Genomic DNA, 23,748 nt, shown 5'->3' with positions numbered 1-23,748 from the left:
AGGAGAGTCAACTCCTAAGTGAATTTACCAAGATTCATCGCGACATTCAGAAGTGGTATTCCAAGTGTTGATACTGGCTTGTTCGCCAGTTATGGTAACAAGGACAAACGGCTGTTGAATCCCATTTTGACATCTGATCGACGACACCTAGCGTTAAACTGCTCGATGCTGTAGCGGCTTGAGCTAACGTTAGCTTCACAGTGACCGCTGCACCACCACCGGCGATCCCGGATGTCCAAATTCCGAGCTTTTATGTGAAGATCATATCAACCATACAACAAAATCTTATTATTTTAGAGCATTTCATAATTTCATGGCGGGAAAAGCACTTTTATCATTAACAATTAACAACGTTTCCTCTCAGCGTCAGTGACAGTGAGTTAGCGACACTGATTAGCTACAGCTAAGTAAATTTGCCAACAGCAGTTTTCATAGCGGCGGGTGAACTTAACCAATGCTACTTTAATTAATTGCGCTTTATCAAATTGCAATTTGTGTGAAAATTGGTTTATTATGGACCATATAATAGGAGCATGTGGAAAGTCATAGGTCGAGCAACACATTCTCACCCCAATGGGTCCGAGAAGGCAGCTTGTTCAATCCTCCTAAGCTTCAAATCATGCCGCTCCACATATCCATCCAGCGTCAGTTTTGCAGCAATGACAGCATGCAAAAATACAGTCCTTTCAATCATAAAGTCATTTTAAAATAACAACCACACCTCGTCAGGTTTAGGAGAAGAGCACGGTTGACGTTAACTTGCCCGACTATCGACTCAATGACTGCCGTGTGGCCATTGACTCACGTGACAAGCGACTCACGTGACAAGCGACTCACGTGACTAGCGACTCACGTGACTAGCGACTCACGTGACTAGCGACTCACGTGACTAGCGACTCACGTGACTAGCGACTCACGTGACAAGCGACTCACGTGACTAGCGACTCACGTGACAAGCGACTCACGTGAGTCACTAGCGACTCACGTGACTAGCGACTCACGTGACTAGCGACTCACGTGACAAGCGACTCACGTGACTAGCGACTCACAAGACACTCTTCATACCGCGTCTGTTGCTCTGCCCGTAATTTAGCAGTTGGCTGCTCTAAATGAGATTCCGACACCACTGACCAGGCTGTGTAATTTGATGTGTTATATAATATTATACAGCCCATTATATAGACTATGTTCTGCAGCACTGGTGAGATAAGCGGTGAGCTCTTTGACGTGGTATTGTTCCATGTACGGCAGCAGCTACTGCACAAATACAATGCTGCCATGCTTTTTTTCTTTTTAAACATAAGAAAACAAACTTCAGCTTCCAAGACCAATTACAAAAGCGATGACTCTCTGGTGGTTGTCGAGAGGCACAATGCAATCTGCTTTAATTCAAGTGCATGCATGATGAGCCGCTTTTGCTGGAGGACCCTTCAGAGTGGAGTGGGGGCTTTCGCTGTCCCTCACAATGCAGCCCCTGAGAAGCAAAATCCCTTGCAAAAGTTGCGGTCAGAGGGAGGGGGGGTTGTCACACAATCAGTGAGAGGACAGCGAAAGGTCCTCTTTCTCCGGCTGGATCCTTTTGGTGTGCGAGGAACGGAAGGAGATAATTCAGGGAGGGAAAGAGAGAGAGAGGGACCTGGTTTCTTCAAATGGGAGTTCTCGCCCTCATCGCTGAAGACATTAGCTTTTTTTTTTGGTACAAATCCCCCCTGCTTTTTTGTGTGTCCCGTTTGTGTCCAACTTGATGAAATAGCTGTTGGTTCGAGCTAGCATGCAGGTTCATCAGAGCTTTTTCCCACTAAAGACGTGCAGCTGGAAAGGAGGCTGAGTGTAGTTTGCAGAACTAAAAGAGACTTAAAAGGATCCACATGCATGAGGGGAACTGCAGTGTCGGGCTCTTATTTTATGATCCGATTCATCGTTCACGATGAAATACCGATTCTCGCAGCTTTGAAATCAAAAAGAAGGTTTTTAAAAAAAAATGTTGTATCCTGTTTTGGCACATGGCCTATTTAAAGCAGTTTGAACAGAAAATCAATGGTGTCATTTCTTACTGAACAGGACCGTCTGATGTAACTATTAATGCGATCTGCCACTTTCAAATTAGAACGTGTTCCTATTATTATACTCCCCCCCCCTCGCCCCACCATGGTGCCTTTTCCAGATGCTGTCAGTAGGTGTTGCATAAACCCTTGAATCACTTTTAATGTCCCTTTTTTTAAAATATATGTTGAAATGGAAATCAGACAGACTTAAATGTAATTATAGCATCCATAACGGATGGCCAGTTTCATAGTTTTGCAGACCGTGGATGTTACCAGGGGTAACGCTTTATGAGCATATTAACATTGCATATTAGAAACAATGTCTGGCATGGAAGAAACAAAGGAAGAAGCTTCCCGATGACAGCATGATCAATTTGTTTTGCTCGTTAATGATTATCATCCCAGTTTTAGATTGACAGACGCATACAGATAAATGGATCATTTATACTTTACGAATTCTTGTGGGGATGTTAATCAGTAGATTAATAAAATGCAGCACACTGAGCACTGTAATATATATTATAATAAGAAACACACTAAAATGAAAACATTGATAGGCTGGATAAGAGCGGTGATGCAGATCTTAATATGGCACATTGTTTTAATTATGATACATCATACACATGCCAAGGGAAATGTATTGATATTATTGGACAAAGGATCTCAAATTGTCATCGGAAGTGATCAGAAAACAAACATGAACACAATTAAATTTTAAGCAGGCAAACTTGCATTCTCTCCACTCGCCATTAGGGAGCGAATCCTCTGATTTGTATAGAAGTCTATGAGAAAAAGACTTCTCTCTTGATTTATTCCCCCAGTAAACATTGTCAACATGAGCTTATGGTCTAAATCTCTAGTTTCAAGTCTTCTTTAATACAGCATGATGTTCATTCGTAAATGTTGGTCCATTTAGAGTCAAATAGACCATGAAGCAGGCTATGCTTTAGGGGGGGCTACCTTGTGATTGACAGGTTGCCATTGCGGTGTTGTCTAATCTTGCAGTTGTCCATCTTTCATCTTAGAACCCTTTTTCTTTTAAAATATTTTTGTTATATTTGTTATTATTTTGGAATCTCCCGATTGTTTTTAATCTTTTTAGTTTTTCTGATTTTATTATTATTATGATACACAATAGGTTTGAAGACATTGACATCTATGCTGCCACAGCTCACATGCCTTATCTGTATTTATGGCGTGTGAAAGACACAGACCAAACAGTGTTCTATCTACACCTCATCCAGTGGGGGGAGCCAGTTGGGAGTCAAGTCACTTTGAAAAAACTACATCAATCAAACACCCTCTCAAGAGGCAACATCAAATTACCTTCTTTGGAATGAACTAACATTACAGCAGGAACTTTTGTCCACAAATACAGGTTTTCTTCTTAAAGGGCCAGGTAGGTCAGGGATTTAAAGTCCCCTTACGGAAACCCTGTGTGAACCGAGGGACTGAACACAAGGGATCATGCCTTTCTCAAACATCAACGAGATCACAGCTCAGTAACGTAAATGACATATTGGGTGTGGAGACAAAGAGGGCCATGTGAACTGGTGGTATGGCTGGAGGTCCAGAAACCACCCCAGGATCCGGGCCTTTCTGATGCTGCATTGTGAATCCACTTCAGGGCTCGGTGGTCTCCATGGCAGTCTCCGTTGTGGGCTTTTGAATGGCTCGGGTGATTGTACAAAAACCTGCCAAACTGCACAGAGCAGCCACGAGAGAATGAGCACAAACCAATGGGGAAGAAAGGAGTGTGAAAACAACAGCCCTCTGTTAGCTCTCAGTCAGCTTGGACACGTCAGGCTGACAGTTCCACTCACGTGAACTGTGCGTTGCGACGTGAGCCTGTTATCTTGGCTCATTTTTTACTTTGGAAATGGCCAATAGGGGCGGATATGTGCAGGTTAATCCTTATTTATCGAGTGGACACATGTATAAATTAATGAAGGAAGGAAAAAGGACAATCGCATGTGATCTAATTGTCTGTCCATGCGATTCCCGCAACCATCAAGTTAGTGAAGCAACACCACCCACTGGCAGCACCCAGACATAAGCAGGGAGGACCGGCTGGTATATCAAAGGCGGTGTAAATCCAAAAAGTAATATGTGAATAATTAGTGACACGTACAGTACACACACTCTTGATCTGTAAACGTTGCAGCGAGGTGTCGGCAGCTAATGTGCTCCTGATGACATGTTGAGGAGATGCAGGAGGACGTCGCGCAGCCTGTAGGTCGGCTATTATAATGAGGTGTGCGGCCCGGGAGTTTGGGGGGCGTTCCGCTTTTTGTTTTTTATCGGCTCCCTGAACTTCTCCCCTGATTTATTTAGTATTCGCTGTTATTTTTGCGTGTGGAATAATTGCTGGCTAGCGTCGACATGCCTGCGTTTTATCCAAATCTGCCATCTCCTTTTTAGCTTGTTATTAGCTTGAGGGGCGTTTTTTTTTTTCATTTGTGTTTGAAGGGTGTATGCAGTGGCGCATTTCCATTTAGATTTGTGGATTTTATAAAGCCCTGGAAGATTGTCACAGTGATTATGGCCTAGGTAAACACAGTGGAATTGACTTCCCTCAGTAATCCAAAGTTTCATCACGCCACTTATCTGATTAATAAAGTACAAATAATATACTTTTTGCCTTGCCGGGGGATTTGCTGATGTCTGGGAAGAAATGTACACATTACACGCATCTTTCATTGTGTTAATTTTCCATATCTCTGATGAAATGCCCAATTAGTACCTTTTTGGCAACATAAAGTTTATTGTTAATTGGTGTGTGTGTGTCGTGATAGAAAAGTTTGTTAAATTCAAAGCCTCATGGTCACAGAATGTATGTGATAAGTGGACGTAGTCACCCATTGGTTTGTGGACTTTTGGCCACTGCCATATGTTTTTTGTCAGTCTCCATCTTGTTTTTTTGCACACATTAATGACACGAGAGGGTGGAGCTAACATTTACATTTACAAATAACTTTCATGAACTGAAAACACACTGTGAAAAGGTTAAAGGTCCATCAACTTCACTTTTGAGGTGGCCGCCTGTTCATGCCACTCTGCACTTACTTTTCTCTCTGGCTTTCTTTTACAAATGATACCATTATGAAAATGAGAGTGAGATACAGAAGAGCACATCATCATGAATCACCTGGGAAACAGAGTAGTTACCGAGATGGATTCACAATCCAATACTTTCTATGCTTGTGGCTAATTACAGGAGGCCCATCTGGGACTAAGCCCATGTAATTAGAGCACACTATAATCTTTTGTGTGTGTGTGTGTATGTAATTGTCTGCCCTCCTTCCACCCTTCTCTGCAGGATAATCTGAATCTACTCTTGACAGAGGAAGAGATGTACAGCCTCATGGAGACCTTCAAGCAGTGCAAGATCATCCCAGGTGAGTCAACGAATAAAAGCTAGAAAATACATTATACATTTCCTTTGAGCGTGGCAGGAGGAAGTGGTTATACTGATACTTTGATATTTATTTAGGCATGGCAATGTTGGTTGTAGACTTTTTCGTCTAGCTTGTTTTTCCATAGGCCTAGTTGGGCTGTTGGAAATTTGCCGGGGATAATTTCTCTCATGAAATAAAAGTCTTTAATTTAACCATGCAACAACCTCAGAAAGGTACGATAACCACATGAGCCTACTGTTCCTCCATCAAAAGGAGATATGGATTACTCATATTACTCACTCATATAAGTATGTAGATGTAGATACATATTTTTTGAACTCATGAACGATCCTCTCTCAAAACTGCATGGTGTAGAAAAAAAGCAGTTTTTCTCTCTCTACCGACTCCTGAGCGTTTTTTTCCCAGTTAATCAAGTGTCATATTTCAACCTCAAGAGACTTCCTAGTTATATTTCTTTTTTTTAATTAAACAAGCCACCATAATCAGGAGACGGGTACCAGCAATGCCTCTTTTACACACAAAAATGACACAAAACATGAAACACATTGTGTGCTGTATACATTATTGTCCTTTGATTTTGATTTAATCAACCGTTTCGCTCCGACAGAGGTACATTATCTGCCCTCATCCCTCTAAGTCTAATTCCGAACGCGTGGTATTGTTCCTCAGCTCGGGTGGAGGTAAAACAGCGGGAGGTGGGCCCGTTCTTTGTGGAGAGCGAGTCTCGATAGGTTAATTGCATCTGGAAGACGGCTCGGTGACTAATCAGGTCTGATGTGATGCATTGTTCCCTTGCCGCTGCAGAGTCGTGCCTGGTGTCGGACGAGCTGCTGCAGTACCGCCACTTTGCATCCAAGCAGCAGTTCGATAAGGACCTGACTGATGAGCAGGAGGAGGAGGTCCTGGCCCAGTTTGCGGCGCTGGATCCCGAGAAGAAGGGTCAGATCGAATGGTTCGACTTCCTTTACTACGAGTCGCTGGTGGTGTTGCGGAAGTTGCGCACAGAGGTAATGTATAAGGTTTAGGAAACGAGTTGCATACGTCTAACTGCAGAGCAAGGGATCTCTGTCTGTGTGTGTGTGTGTGTGTTTGTTCCTCACATATCACGGGGACTGCTAATCCGATCTATTTCACACTTGGCGGGTATGTTGCTGAGGACCCAAGGACGTGCGGTGTCGAAGTTGGTGCAGCTTGGACATGTTCGATATGAATAAACAGCGTTGGGCAAGTGGACACTTGACAAGAGCTCGTTCAAAGTTCAGTTCATAGCTCAAAATTATAGATTTTAAACCAAGTTCACAGTCCCGAATATGAACTAGTTCACGTTCATATTCTTCATTTCATTTTTTCCCTCTAAACTGGCCTGACGCTAGTCCTTTAAACCTATTTTCAGCCCCTGGTCACAACCACCAGGCTCAGGAACAGCTTGGTACCACAGGCCTGAGACTCTGACACTCATAACGAAGACACTTTACCTCTTACTTAATTTACTGTTTTCCAAGCGGTTTACATCCCTTCCTTCAAGCAGCATGTATGCCTCTTGATTCTAGATATAATAATGTTACAACCAAACTCGGGTGGAGATGAGCGGTTCTCGAAAACTCTGCAAGCGGCACCTCCGGGGGACAAGCAGCAATTCCTTGAACCAAGTTTCAAAGAGTGCATGTGGTCCTCACTGGTGTTTTAGACCAATTCAGCAAGATTAAACTAGTCATGTTGGGACTCGGGGGCGCAACTCGTCACCATAGAGGAGGCTGAGAACCACTTGGCGTAAAGCATTATCATCACCATTATGATCATGGAAAGTGCACACTTGCTGTGTACTATTCTGCTTCTGCCGCTTGTGTTGCTAGGCGACATCAAGCAAAAGCACAGGATCGCAAGGCTGCGCCGGTAGTTTTGAGAGAAAAAAAAACACATTCTCAAATCGTGACCACAGTCAACCTACAAGAAAAACACTGTGGCAGAGATCAGCAAACAAACTGCATAAGAACTCTCTCATCAGCCTCACAGAGAATGCAGGACCACAGGTCAAAGACTACTTTATGTTGAGGTTAGTTTAATCGGAAGGCTCTGAGGCAAATGCTGCATACAAGTTGGCTTGCATCCACCTCCCTGAATTACAATTTGTTTTCTTTTCACTTCACAACAGTTGAAAATGTGTGTTTCTTTTGTTATGGCTTGGGTGTAGCATGGAGTAAACTGACTATGTCAATGTCCGTTGTATGTTGTATGTGTGCTAATGGGATTGATGTTGTAAAGGCCAAAGATATCAGCCCTAAAATGCCTTTTCCAGGTTCCTAAATTACAGCAGGGGAGGAGAATAATAATGAATTAATATGGGTAAATCAAAACTACATAATCTCAAACACCGTTTGGATTATTTTTTTTCTTCTTCTTTTTCCTAGAACTCAATGGTGCGCCTGTTGACTGCCAAGGAGCGAAACAACGCTCGGTCGGTGTTCCTGGACCTGGACCTGGATGAAGACGGCGTGATCACAAGAGCAGAAAGCCGCCAGGCCCAGCAGTCCTGGTTCCACAAGCTCAACAAAGACTCGCAGTCTTGCAACGTGAGGTGAGTACACCAAAAGAGGGCTCAGTGTATCCCAACAGGACTAAGTCAAATTCAAAACACGGAGCATTAGTTTGAACCCTTTTGAGGAAAAGTATTCCATATCTAGACTGAGCTAAAAGCCCCGCATCTGTGTTCAAGTCTGGCAGGACTTTTTGGAGTAGTGAGGATCTCATCTGTATGCCAACTGCAGCTGGCAGAGGGGAAACAGGTTTGACTGCTTGGGGAGTAGAGACACTCAGGAAGAAGACTGGAAGCAAGATAGCGACCTGTGTTCTTTCCTCCTTACGTATTCTCACTCCGGTCCACATAATCCCCAGTAACATTTTGTTTGCTTTGCAGATCACACACATCTTTACCAATACTCAGTGTATTAAATGAGGAAATTTTGCGATTGACTCAGTAGTAAAACCTGGGCTTGAACCAGAGTTTATAATTAAATATTATACAGTATTGTAGATACAAATGCAGCTGTAAGAAAGATGTGAATTATATATATATATATATATATATATATATAATTCACATCTTTCTTACAGCTGCATTTGTATTATTACTATTGTTTTCAAGAAACTACTACCACCAATATAAATAATAAGATAAATTCATATCTGTTGCAATTTAAGCAGCTATAATCAATCATGTTCTTTTATAAAACTCTATAAAATAATAACGTGAAAAGGATTTGCTTTTAGCGATGAACCGACAGAGAATTATCACTGAAGATCCCCACGGCTTCAAAGGGCTTAATATTTAATTTTAGCTCATTATTTTGCTGTCTGGCTGCTACATTACCATTTTGATTCGATCTCACTGCTCCCATAACTAGCCGGTGAACATAATAAAGCATTTAGCAGCTGAAGAACCAGATATTTCCGTCAGGTGTTGGTAGAGACCAAAAACAGAGCTAAAAGTGAGCGAATGTTGGACATAAATTCACTAGGACACAAACACAACCCCAAATTAATAGTAATGCTCTGTAACTACTGGATGTGTAAATAAGCAACTATCAGCAACTTAGAAGGTTGATGATATGTCAATGTTTCCTAAGTTGCCAAAATAAAAGTTGAATTACCGCATAAAATGGAATGTTACTGCATCAGCATGCCATTTATTTTGTTAATCTACAATGACAAATTATCTTTAATGAGAAAGCCCTTAAATCCAAACCTGAACCAATTAACTAATGTATTTATCCAAAGTGCTCGGACTTCCGATGAAGGTGGTGTACTGTCTGTCAACGAGGCATCAATACGGTTTAGAATTATAACCATTGCAAAGTAAACCTTATCCACATCTACATTGAACGTTAAATCACACAAGATTTGCAGGGCTCTACAGCTGTTGACTCTGCAGTCCTTGTGTGCAAAGAAGAAAGCTCATGTTAGCTAATTAAAGTGAAAACTGGCTTTCTTGTATCACTGCAACATTTGCTGGTTACATCATCTGCAAAGCATCGCGCTTTTCTTCCAAGATGTCAAAAGGGAGGATAGTATCGCTACATCAAAACAGAATTGAAAAAAAACCACCCCACGTTATAATTTCAGCATGATACATGAACTCTGAACTTCGCGCTGGTCACATTTATATATAATTCAACGCGTCCTCTTGCGGGTGTGCCCAATCAAAACCCGCAGCTACGACCCTTCCAGTATCTGCCTTGAATACAATTTCCCCAAGGTCACGCAGCACAAAACTGGACTGGTCTACCTCCCACTCGCTCTGCACAGAATGAGACACAATGCTCCTTCTTTGTCCCTCTGCACCTTTTCATAAATGAAAAAACTGAGAGAATGGAAGGTCTTCGACTGGCACATTGTCCAGTACAGAATGCAATCCACGCTCACGCCAGCTCAGCGCTGACAGAGAAATTCAAAAAAGGGGAATTATAAATGATGTGCAAGATTAAAAGATCTAAAAATCTAAACGTAAAGGTAGACAGTTTCCCGGATCATGTTAAAAGCACAGAACTAATGCGTTTCATTCAATCATGTCTCCTGGGCTGCCATTGTCATGTCATTGTCATTAGCAGGCACAATGTGTCAGTTTGATGCCGAGCAAGACGGAATTCTTGCTTTTAATGAATTGGCACGTATTAGATTGATGAAGCTGGTTCCTTTTGCTTTTTTTCTTGCCTGGAACTCACTTAATTGTGGCTATTTTGAAGCCTCTTTAAGGAGACCCAGTACAGATCTGTTTGTGTATTTTTTTGGCTGAGATCAATAAAGGTTCACCCGCCCCCCGACATGGCCACAAGGTCTGGACACAACAATTCAAACAAACCCTGCAACTGCTATGATTAGAAATATTTTTGTTCAAACCGGATCAAAGGAGAGGCCAAATATAAGATGCATTCCCCAATATAACGCAATCCGGTGCAACTCCACCGCAATATATATATATATATATATAATTTTTTCATATCATTTTATGTATAAAAGCTGATAAAAGCTGATTTTATATATATAAAATCAGCTTTTATCAGCTTTTATACTCATAGACAGACCTCATCAGAGTAGTTATACAAGGAAAATAAGCTCTGATGGACTCTGATGAGGTCACATTTGTTTGTCCTCTGTGTGTGTGTGTGTGTTTATGTTTGCGTGTGTGCGTGTGCTTGTTACTGCTTATAACCCTTTTGTGCTGTCAAATGTCCTCTGCTGTACTATCTCCATCCCTCTCACCTATTCAACATGTGGCATTCCCCCACAGACTCATGGGACTCTGCTCTCCTATGAATTGTGGGTGAGTGTGACTCAGCACTGCACGGCTTGCCTCTTTTTTCCCCCTCACTTCAACAACCTCGAGCACCCCTGCGATCCTCGAGTCTTCACCGACAGCCCCCACCGTTATGATTTAATTCTGAAAATAACCCTTCGCTCTTCAAAAAAAGAAGAAGCAAGACTATATTCAACAATCAAAGATGGATGCCTCCTTGAATGGAGTTTAACGAGCGGAGTGTGAGCCCTTCATATGATTAGGTCTTGTTATGATTCAGGATGGCCTCTAATTATAGGGATCAAAAGAAAGCCTTTTGTTCTCGTCAGTGGAGCCTCGCATTAAAAGCCTCACTTATTAACATAAGAGGACACTGTGGACCAAAGGGGTGCGAGTGTGCACTGTGCACTGTGGGTCCACGCATCACACGAAGATGCAACCTCATTCGTGTTCATTAAGTCTGAAAACTGGGTTTTGAACCAGGCCATCCATCAGAAGAGAGTCTATCCGACTCTGAAAGATCTAAAACTCGTGACTCGTGAAGTTGTGGAACACGTCCGTCTCGGTTTCTAGTTTGATTTTGCATCAGAAAGAAGATCCACTCAAAAAAGAATACATTTATGTTTTTTTGTTTGTAGTTTGATTTGCTGTCCACTTCTTATCTCCCCATTGGCTCAAATGGAGCATTGTCTCCTGAGGAATAAGAGCTAATAAGTTGACCTTGGGTAAAGATGTTTTCACCATTATTTACTTTAAATAATTGAATCTGACTTTTTTCAGTCGCGATCGCGATACCTGGGCATTGGGTATCGTCCAATACCAGGGTTCAATTAATAAGATGTATGCCTCACTGTATGATTAAGGCAACATCGCGACTTTGTTTTACTAACTTGTTCAAACAAAATGTAATATAATGAAATATATAGATATGTATGATTCTCTTGGAGTTTCCGACTTGTTGGACAAACAAGCCACTGCCTCATGACCTCTGACAAACTGTAGTGGTCTTATCTATTATTTCATATACTTCATAGATCAACTTTATACAAATGGTTCAAAAGATGAATTGCTGATTTAAATATGTAGGAGTTTCTGCACTATTGAGACTGAAAACAGTGACGTTACCACCATTTTTAAGGACTTGGCTGATAAACTAATCCGTTGGCGTAATTGCATTAAAACTAGCAGGATAAATATAGTTTTAATGCAATTACACCAACTGAATACTGAATAACAATCAGAAACACATACTGTTAGAGCGGAATTTTGGCCAGTAAACGTAAAAGAGCTCTGCGCTACAAGATGAGGAAGAGGTAGTAACCTGCATCACTGTCTCTACACTGGGTGGTTCCTACTCCATTCTTAGTCGGCATGCAGCTCAGAATGCGATCCAAACATGAAGATTTGATGGAAATTTCTGGGAGTTAAATTTGTTTTTCTGGAGCTGAGATTTGCGACTTTTGCGTTCCAATTTCTACAAAGTTGAAGATTACTGTTGGAGCGGCTGACGGCGGCAGAGTCCAGACGAGAGTTCTTGCCGTCTGTTCAAACTGGACCGAATTTTGTTGATGTCTATGCCATCTGATGACTGTATTTTCAACACATAACCAGTTATACACAATCTCATGGGCAAGAGAACTCAGAAAGTAAAATCCTTGAAACTTCAAACTTGAGTCCTTCACACACAAAGCACAACAGTGCTTTACAAGGCGTTACAAGTGGAGGCTTGGCAGCTTCTTCCTACAACTCGGATTTGTCCAATTACAATGATGTACTGACTGCCTCTTTGGGCTCACCAATACCCAATCAAAATAAGTGTATTTGAATGTAGGAACTACGGATGTGGATTAGAAAATGTCCATATATTCCACTAAAATCCCTATCGGTCTTCAGTTTGCATGGTGTGCATTTCCTTTACAAAAACATAAATTCCCTTATTTTCAGAGCAAGGAAAAGTATTGTCTCTTCACTGTTCTTGTAGCCTTCTTTCTCACTGGTACTTTTCTGTCCTGTGGTGCAGCATCAGTCATGTTGGCCCCATGTGCGAGAGCAGTCCGGCCAGCTCTGGCAGTGATAGGAGCAAGACTGACGACAGCAGGTTGGTCCTCTTGTATTTCAAGTGTGTTCATGAGTGTGTGTTTCAGAAAATACAACTGTGAGAAATACGTATATGACAGCCATAACCTGTGTATAAAAGAGTAGACGTAGTCACCGTGACGTTACCCGTTGGGTTGTTGACTATGATTTTGAAGCCTTGAGTTCTGCATTTCGATCGTCGCCATCTTGGTTTTTTGGAACCAGAGGGTGGAGCTAATTACAATCAAAAGCAGAACAAGACATTTTTAGGTGACCAAAATGAACTTTCACGAACTGAAAAAAAAAGACTGTGAAAGGTTTAAAGTTCTAAGACAAAATGTCCGTGGTAGCTACGCCTTAAAGCATACTCTTATTATTCATTCTTTTCTGAATGGGACGATAATTTACGTAATGAATATCATGCTGTGTTGAAGTAGACTTGAAACTAACCATTGGGACCATAAATTCATGTTCACAATGTTTACTGAAGTAATACATCAAATGCAAAGTAGGCTCTTTTTCCCATAAACTTAATGACAAACAGACATCATTTGGCAACCAGAGGAGTCGCCCCCCTGCTGGCCAGTAGAAAGTATGTAGGTCGAAAGACGCTTCCGCCACTTGATCTCGCTTCTAACAGGCTTCACAGGCCTGCTGCCTCCGGACAGCAGTGACATTCACTTGAACTTGTTCACCCTATTAGAATGGGCCTTTTCCCAGTAAGCATTTCGGGGGCAGCAAAAGTGGAGATTGATTTTTGAGCAAAACAACCTAGAAGACTCTAGCGCGGACGTAAGCGACCTTCCTGCTTCAGGCTTTGTCGTCCTTCCAAATGACCTGGAACTCAGAGTCACCAGACAATGAAGACAAATCCTTTTTGGCTCATCTTGGCTTTTCAGATTTTTCTTCATACCACATTACAACATTTTGCAATAATCGCAGTTAATGCACCAGTACGAGGCAACGACTACAGGGAACCACAATTACAAAGAGAGCTACACAAGAGAGTCATATTAAGTTGAGTACTAATTAGCAGAATATGCAGACAGAGGTCTGAAACATTTTCAGTTGTCATGTATTAATATTTAAAACAGCATGAGGCCAATTACAGGAGATCACAGGCCAAACTATGATATTAACAAATATTGTTTTACTGCACGTTCACTATATTGTATTTTCAAGTGGTGCATGCTGTGTGGGGTAAGACCTGCACATGTTGAGTACAGTTATCATGAGCAAAGCTTAAGAGACAAAAATAAAGGTCAGAACAATTATTTGTGGCCAAAAAATGGCAGGTATTCATGAAACTCCATGAAAAGACAAAACCAACGATCTGTAAGTCTGTCTCTTACTAACTTCCAGACCACGTTGAATGGACCATTCATTTCTATGAAAACATACATATTTAAATAGAGGGTCAGTGATATTTTTGTTTCATTGGTAAACAAAACAACTACTTAATTTATTTGAACAGTGTAGTGTTCATCAAATAGAACTCAAACCTGAGTAAATAATGCATTTTTAGGGAGAAATTTTACCAGCGGATAAATACACATTTGGTGCACTATTATTTTGGAGAATTCACTCAAAATAAGCTAACATGTTTATTGTTATGAGGGAACACCTCACCGAGTGCAACAGTGTGGCTCGTATACTTTTGCATGCACCAAATATTCAGTTTTTAGCCCCTATTTGAAAAAAAAGAGGTTTCCATGGGTAATGAAAATAAATAATTTCACTAATATTCCTGCTTACATGCAGCCGTGCATATGCCAATTACCTTAAAGTGACCGGTGGCGGGCTGGTGACGGACACAGCCTCCCTATTTCATTTCTTCAACCACCTTCTTGAAAAGGTCGGCGTAACAACATTTGCGCATATCCAAGTTTTTTATGATGTTTAAAAATAGATGTGTTTCTCCTTCCGACCAGAAATGTGGGCTTTTCTTTTGGGCATACATCTCTACTCCAGCTTTGCAAACGATTGGCTAGCTGCTTTGTGTTCAATGCACAGAGCATGTCCTAAACAGGAAAGAGGCCGCATATGTCGCAAAGTGCAGTAAGGAACATTATTGAGAAGCATATTCCGAATACATTTCAAAAAAAGGTTCCTAAAACCAGAACATTACCGGCATATCCCACATGGCTTACTCGGAAAATGCTCCATTCGGAATAAGGCCTAATTCTGAATATCCAAACGGAATATGATGTTTACATGAGCCATATCAAATTTGGAATATTGTCACATATTCTGAATAATAGTGGAACATGGGTGTGCATGTAAACGTAGTCATATGTTTTTAATAGTGTTGGGGTAAAATGGAGCTCAATGGAGCTCAATGGCACGTAGAAGGAAGATATATCAGGCTTTGGCTACAGACGCCATACTTGGTAGTATCTTTGGTCTTTTTCCTCTTTTGACAGTAAGCAACATATTGAAACTATAAACTACAGTTAAACTAAACAGCCTTTTTCTCTATTGTTGTTCTGCCGTTGTTGTAAATGACTAAAAACTCTCTTCATCCAACAGGCCAGTGACCTGGGCAGACTTTTTAAAGGAGAGTGCCATCTACCTATTGGCCGCGCGGCCCAATAGTTCTGCCATGCACATCCGTGTGCCTCTATAGTCCAGGATCTCAAGAGAGCGAGAGAGAGAGAGAGAGAGAGAGAGAGAGATAGAGAGGGCGTACCCTATAGTCGACAGACGAGTGGAGGAAGATAAGACACGTTTGTGTGACACAAGGAGGGCAACTGAGCGAACTGGATGAACCGAGACAGCGGATCAAGGCCTCGATGGAACCTCTCCCTTCCTCTGCATCACCCCCGACCCCCCCGTGACACCTGACAACGCAACCCCGCTGATTGACACGCCGACGACGCACGCGACAGCAGCCGTCACCGACATACCGACGACATACTTCCGACAAATGTGAAATGAAAAAGGACGGAGGAAGAGAACAACCCACCCACGACTGCTGTAGCAGGCCGATTCATTGAGTGTAGCAATCGCGCGTCCAAATCAAAGCTCCCAGGATGCTGGCGCCTCTATTAAATGACATATGCCACACACTGTTTGGCCCCTCAAGCTGCATAACACACCTCTCCATGCGGGTGCGTCAGCGCGACATGCTGTTACTGTTTCAAGCACTCATTTCTTTCGTGCCTCATCGTGCCCTAATAATAGTTCCCTGCTACTGTAATGGATCCGTGTTATTCACCATCACAATTGTTAATCACACTGCACAAGAGGCACGCGCATAATTCGTTGTTGGTAATGTTTTACAAGTGGATCGACTTCCGGGGTGGAGATTAACCAACCCCCAGCCTCCCCCTCCCTCCCCTCGCAGCTGCCATTCTCAGAACGTATACCAAAACAGGAATGAAAAGCTGATATTATATGAGGAACTGCTATTCACGCCGGTATAAATTATTATTATTATTATTATGCATCAAAATAAAGCTGTATTTATTCCTGTATCCTCCGATGTATCCTCTGTTTATCCCTAGCCAAGAGTTGTTCTTCCGAAGTATTAGCTGTGAAAAAAAATGAATAAAAGGACGTGAACGTTAACGAAAGCTAACCCGGGTAAAAAAGACATATACTGCATATACTGCCATAAAGGACATATTTGTTCCCGTTGCGCTCAGAGCTGCACTTCTTGTGGATGGGCTGCTGTGTGACGTGATCACTGTCAGGAAGAATGATGAGACTTCGGGAAATCTGGCGCAAGCGTTTTTGTCCTTTTGTCCAAGTACTGTTAAAAAAATAAATAAAAAAACATGTTAATGGGAAATGTGGTGGGGATTCTATAATGTTACAGGTTGTACAATCATTTCAAAAATGCACATGAAAACTGCCCGTAGAATCACTGGAAACGTGCTGTAACCAGTAGAACTTCATGTATTGTTTATGCCATGTAATGACGGATCTATGTCCTTTTAGTCAATAAAGTATGGTTATGACATGAATCTTGATTGTCTGAGGGATGTGTCACAAATGCATTTACTCTCCTTGAGAATCTTGGCTTGGTTTCTTACGCCAACCAGAAAAAGAAGGAAACTACACACATTTACCAAGGATCGCACAATGTTAATAAGATATTTGTCCACAAACAATACATGTAAATACTGTATATGGCAAATGTGTACACTTACATTTAAAATAATCACATTGCTGTTTAATTCAATTGCTAATTACGATGGATATGGAATCATTAATTTGGATTTGGAATGAATTGTGAAAATAATTATTGCCCAGTATTGTCCTAGATATGATACTTTATTATTTACACACATATTACAACATACATGCAGAGAATAATATGTTTTGTTTTTAGACTCTCTTAGTTTGTATTCCTTATTTAATTGCTTTTATGTAGAAGGGGAATTGGCTATGTACTGCTTAGCATTATACTCATATGGAAATCAAAGCTATTCGGTTTTTTCTTCTTCTTCTTCTGTTTATCACCCAATAAAGGATGGGCCGTAATGTTCTCTCATAATATAAAAAAACTAGAACGGGCACTCGGTAGAGCGCATACCTTCGCCGCAGCCACTTTTTGGTACTTGGCATGAGAGTGTGGGGAACAGTAAATTGATGTAACTTGATACCAGATATTGTGGTAAACATCACAAAAGAATTATGTATGAACATCAGCCTTGATTTATTAATTTCGAAAGAAAACCATGTAGTGGTATTTGATACAATTTGGACTGTATGTGCTGCGAAGATATAAGACACAGAAATGGTTGTTCTGTTGATATGTATTTTATTAATTGTTTGGACAAGTACCTGAACATACATGTCCAAAACCGGACGTCCGTCAAACAAGTTCCCTGAACATTACCATGGAAACATCAAGGCCAAATGCATGAAGATTAATACCTGTGATTTTGTTTATTAATTTTGAAACTTTTGTTTGCGTTGAGAATAATTTGAGAAGACTTACAACACCATATATACTCCTATTGAAACACAATACATGAACTAGATGTTACTAACAATACATCAGCCGAAAATAAAACGTAGTATTCTAACTGACCTAAGCGTGTGCAGTCATACATGAACCAGTGATAATTGTGTATAATATACAAGAACTAGAAGTAGGAATACATCTCATCATAGGTGAAAAGTCACATTTGCAGAGAGACGCAAATGATATCGTGGTCTGAATAATATGTGTCCACGACATCCACATGTACAGTGACTGGCTGGTTGACGTAGACGTGGTCCAGCAGTGATCCTTGGTCAGTCGTTGGTCCGGTTACACACTGGCTGAAACCGTGGTGAGCCATCAGCTGGAGGATGTCATGGTTAGGGGTGTCCAGCAGGTCAAAATTGAAATCTCCGAGGAGGACCGTCAGGTTTTCTGTGTCCAGTGTGGTCATCAGTTGTTGAAGACGATCTTTGAAAATCGTAGGACCCTGCGATGGAGGCCTGTACACGGTCACGATGTTGATTGTCCTTCGGTGGGTGTGGAGGGCGATTCCTGTGTACTCCAGTGCTGTGGATAGTCTGTCCAAACTCGCTGGAGCCATCCCCTGTGGAGCCTGAATCATAATGCCTCCTCTGTGAATACCGTGGTCGAGGGGCCTCTCAGCTCGAAAGCATTTAACGTCCTGCTTGAGCATTTGTTCCGGTCCTAGTCGTTGACCATCATGCAAAAAGGTCTCTGCAAACAGCCGAAAACACAAAACGCACATTTTGGAAGGTCGTGAGTCCCTGACCTTTGACCCCCATTTCGCTAACAAGGGTAATGACGGCATTGTGTCATGGTGGATATCACACGATTGGGCATTAAGTTCTGAACATTTTGGCATTAGTATCATGCAAATTAGACACAAATTAAAAACGCTATGGTAAAAAGATGATTTTGACATTTTTATGATTTTGACCTTTGACCCGATCGCTCCCAAAATCTAATCAAATGGTCCCCGGATAACAGCCAATCATCCCACCAAATTTCATGCGATTCAGTTTAATACTTTTTGAGTTATGCGAATAACAAACAGACATATTTACAAATAAATACACAGCGATCAAAACATAACCTCCGCAAAAGTATTTTGTGAAGGTAACTAAATATATTTTGAACCAACTTTGCTTTACGACTGTTTTTGCAAATGTTAAAAACAGAACAAATCAGTCAAACTTTTAGTGTTCTCATGATTTCATATTGACAGACAGACAGAGAGAGAGAGAGAAATATAAATCCCCTGGCAAAGTAATCAAAACCACTTCACTGGTTTCCGTTATGGAACCACATGTTGCCATGATGACACACACACACACACACACACACAGTGAAAACTATACCCGCCTCCAGCTGATACAATATAGACAACGACAACTGATTGTTTGCTAAAGCCATCCCTTGTGATTGTTAACGGCATCGCTAAGACTCGCAAAGCAGCTGGAGAAGAAAAAAGTCACAGCCACTTTCCAACCAAGTCCCACACACACAGCTGATAACAGCTGCAGCCATCGGGCTCCATGTCAGAGAAGCTTGCTTTTCTTTAATTCGGCCCATTTCTTTCGTTTCCAAATAGGACAAGATATTTCGAGGACGTTTCTTTGAGGTTCCTGGGCGTCGGCATCACAGAGGTCACGGCCATCACACACATCATCTGTGGTTAAAAAAAAGAAAAGAGAAAAAAAGAAGGCTCCGCAAAGGCTTAACTTCTTAAGAAGCCAAAAAAGCCCCATGCCAAGTCATTGTCAACTTTTGCAGAGGAGAAATAGAAAGCGCCCTGGCTGGAAACACAGCTAATATGGCGCGGGGTGTGCACGGCTCTGCAGCGCGTCTTTAGAGTCGCCCAGGACACCCTTGGTACCCATCTATGAGCCCAAAGGACGCTTCAAGCCGGTGCCTCTCCCATCCACAGCCTGTTCACCCTGCTGCCATCTGGCAAGAGATGCAGACGTATCCGCTGCCGAACAGAATACAGAGCAGCTTCTGTCCTCAGGCTGCGAGACTCCTCACATCCACCACACCCTCTGCTAGTAAATATCAAATCGGACGATTACAGTGTCAATAAAGTTGCGTTGAATTTAAACTTGTTTAGAATGCAGAGCAGCTCCCTCAACCTGATTGCCCTCTGCTCAATATTACAAGTGGATGGAGCAGAAAACCGCATAGTTCACCCAGAGTCAATGACACATTCCACAGGGGGCACACGGCTCGCCTTACCCATACGATCGCAAAGCGCACGCCGCCGTACGTTTGAGATTGAATGTCAAGAGGGTCGTAGCACAGTCAGAGCGGACAGGAGCTGATTGTTTGCTCCAGCTTTCATCAAGAGGACATGCTCTTAGAGGCATCATGGCCACTGGACCTTTCAACTGCCCATAATAAATATGAAAGAGGATCCGATACCGCCAAAAGGTCACCTTCTCACTAGGGGGGTTCGCCAGAGAGAGCTGGACAGAAACGAGAAGATAGAATACAGAAACTTAACCAAAAGTTTTGTCTGGATCCATCAACTGAGGTCTCAATGAGGACCGACTGTAAAAAACTGTTTCCTCTTTTCTCTGTGTTTTCTCTGTATTTAAGCTTATGTGCGGATACTTATCTTACCATCTTCCATACCTTCAACTATAACTACAATGTAAACACACCTGCGTCCCGACAGAGTGCTGCAGGAATGAGTCCTTGCACCCAGAAATGAGTCAGCATTTTTGTCAAAGTTTGAAGTAGATACTCCTCGGGAACTTTGAAGCTTTTACGTGTCAGAAAAAAGGCGCTGGCAAACTAGTGTGCCTTCCCAGACACGTTGTCCATACTCACACTCATACAACCGTGTTAGCTTTTCACTTCTGACAATTGCATTCATCTTTAAGAGACCATAAAAGTAGTGTTCATTTATGGAGATTATTTTCCCGAAGTATCATTAAACTTGTGTTTGCCGCAGAGCTTATTTTCTGCAATGATCCAAAATCCAATAGAAAAAAAAACATTGGCTTTTTGTAGAACCAGTATAGTACTAAGTTGCAGGGTTGGCCTACAACAATACGTCGTCCCTGCACTCTGCTAGTCCACACAAGGTGGGAGGGTGCGCTAGACGGGTCAAGCAAACACAGGACTTTCATCCAGGAGACCATCGTTTGTTGACACGCCTTCCCAGACACGTCCAAAACTGATGCTAAAGGCCTTCATAGAGAATCACAGTATGAAGCTTAGGGGCACTGGACAAGCTGGGTAGTTCATGCACTGGGGAGAGGATGTGTTGTCTATGTATGATGTATGACAAAAATCATGTGATTGCCCTCAGGAAGACCTGCGATAATTTAGCTACTACAATAAAGGCTTATTTAATATTGCCTTCCTCGTTGTTACTGTTTCTTATATTTTGGAGTGCCTTGATGACCTTCCTGTTTGTCCTAACTGTGTTAGTATAGTCAGGCAATAGAGTTATAAAAGGCTCTTCTGCCTCGAAGATTAATGTCTCACTTTTTTCATACGTCAGTAAAAGAAAACAATAGAATGTCAAAAGCATATCCGTAAATGTTAAAGTGAAGGTCGCACAGTAAGAATGGAAGAGTGGACAACACACACACACACACACACACACACACACACACACACACACACACACACACACACACACACACACACACACACACACACACAGTAGAACTAGAAGGAGACAGACACAGAGACATATCTGTAAAGAGAGATGACACAAAGGACACAAAGAATGTGAGAGTGTGTGTGGGAGGGATGAGGATCTTATGTAATTGTTTCATAACAGATTCAATCATGGAGTTCTTGACCAGGCTAATTGCTGCATTAAATGCTGGGTCAAATGGGAAACTTGAGCTCCAAGGTTGTCCCACCCAAGTAGCCTCACAAATTACCGGACTAATGAGAAAGATTGTTTAAAAGCCCTGTGATTCAGCCTTCATGCCATTTGGGATATTTAACTGAGGATCAAGTCTCCAAAAAAAAGAAAGAAAAGAAAGTCCGCCTGACACACTTTACAGGGATGAAACAAAAAGTACAAAAGGGTTGAAATAAAGTATACTTTCTTGTTTGATTTAAGGCCACGGTTTAAGCTACGAAGACAGCAGCGCATAAAGCAGTGAGAATCGTAAAAATGTATCGGTTTCATGTTCATAAAATGTTTACAAATATAAATTTCTAGTTAAATATTTAACATTTTTTCCAACGACATCTTATTTATATAATTCAGTATATATATATATATATATATATATATATATATCATAAATATATTGTAATAACATATAAATATCGTATATAAATCACATAATCACATATAAAATCTAATCTAATATGTTTAAATATTAAGATGTCCCTATGAACCTGTTTTTATCCTCCTCATTGTGTTTCTTCACCTCATCCTGTGTCCGTCGTCCAGCTGGCAGTGACACCAATATGGCTGCTTGAGGAGTTATCATGTGTGTCCTGGTGTTTTCATGTTTTCTTAATTCTTCCAACAAGTGTTTCATGTTCTTACTCCCTTAACTGTCCATGCTGGATCTGTCCCCGTTGATTCTACCGGGTCAGGTCTTCTTGGAAGAGAAGCGCTCGCGCTCGTGTTGGCCATTAGGCGCCTGACGAGATCGCGCAGCTTTTGGGCCAGATGACTTTGGCCCAAAAACTGAACCTATTTTAAGGACGCTGATTGGCTAAACTGTGTACCACCCATTTATATCTTTAAACCGCAATTGGCTAAACTGCTTCTTAGACCCGTCTCTTCTGGGCCAGAACGATTCGGCCCCGGCGTAGCGGAGACATGCAGACAGGCGGAGAGAACATGCAGGAAGTGCATATATTTTGAGCAGATATCCTATTTTACAAATATTACTGGGTATATTCCATATTTCCAAAACACAAATATTGACAATTTGTATAATTTATAAATATAATTAGTATTATTCTTATAATTTATTTATAATTTTAAATTTTTTTGTGGCTCAAGCAAATCTTGACAAGTTGTAAGACCAACTCACCGATCACGCTTTCAGGCAAAAAGTGTGAAACTCACAGACGTATGCCATGTTTTTAGGATTTTACATAAAGGGTGAGGGCTGGCAATATTCTGCATTTTTTTTATGGTGATTAAATCCCATCACAAGATCAAAACCACAACCAATTGATCCTAACCTTTTAAACCCCACGGCACCCAATCGGGGGGCAATTTACACATTATAGTTAGACTGTGTAAAACCTTACAATAAACATGAGCAAATATATTGATGTTATACATCAGATTAAACAGTAAGCCATTTCCACACAACTCAAACACCAACTGAAAGAATTATGAAAATATCATAATCATAATTTTGTCAGGAGTCAGCCCACTCAGCACGTTTTCTGGAACTAGCAACCCGTAGCTCGGTGCTATCAGAAAAAGCCAGATAGCAAAAAGCAAGAGGACTCCCCACAGATTCTATATATTTTCTAAATCCATCTGCACCAAAGCATCTTCGAGATATGAGCCAAAGAACACAGCAACATGAATCGCTTTAGCCCTTACAGTCACAAATGTTCTCTTTGGCTTTTAAAAAAAAAAAAAGACTGCTATATTTGGATGCATTGAAAACCATAAGTAATATGCAAGTGAAATATATGGTTTGGTACATGAGAAAAGTCAAATTTCCCAGATGCCCATTTCACCCTTTCATCCTTCCAAGAGATAATCATCACGAAAGTGCATTTTCTTTCCTAGGCGAACCTGGAAATTCAACTTTTGCTGTCTTTCATCTTTATTTACTCTTAACCAGAATACGTTATATTTTGGTAGGAACAGGAAGGGAAGTCAGACAACATTGCTATTGGTTTTCATGAAACTTTGGGGGATAATAACTGTTTATCCTATAAAGCCTAGAAAATAAAAAAAAAATTCTGTTCCATAATGTCTTAAATTTCAGCGCTTAAAAAAAGAAAGAAAAA

The 23,748-nt window shown here is 41.3% G+C and overlaps 1 protein-coding gene across 1 annotated transcript in view; it reads left to right on the top strand.

Annotated features, from left to right (window-relative positions):
* The window catches only part of phf24 (PHD finger protein 24), a 36,854-nt gene extending 21,398 nt beyond the window's left edge, over positions 1-15,456 (top strand). The window contains exons 4-9 of the mRNA XM_034547472.1: positions 5,365-5,443; positions 6,269-6,471; positions 7,873-8,039; positions 10,749-10,781; positions 12,775-12,852; positions 15,360-15,456. Of these exons, the coding sequence (XP_034403363.1) occupies positions 5,365-5,443; positions 6,269-6,471; positions 7,873-8,039; positions 10,749-10,781; positions 12,775-12,852; positions 15,360-15,456 (657 nt within the window). The remainder of the gene's footprint in view (positions 1-5,364; positions 5,444-6,268; positions 6,472-7,872; positions 8,040-10,748; positions 10,782-12,774; positions 12,853-15,359) is intronic.
* The last annotated feature ends 8,292 nt before the right edge of the window (positions 15,457-23,748 follow it).

Source organism: Cyclopterus lumpus, chromosome 12, assembly GCF_009769545.1.
Source record: "Cyclopterus lumpus isolate fCycLum1 chromosome 12, fCycLum1.pri, whole genome shotgun sequence".
Lineage (NCBI taxonomy): Eukaryota > Metazoa > Chordata > Actinopteri > Perciformes > Cyclopteridae > Cyclopterus > Cyclopterus lumpus.
This window is presented reverse-complemented; position numbering and strand designations above follow the sequence as displayed.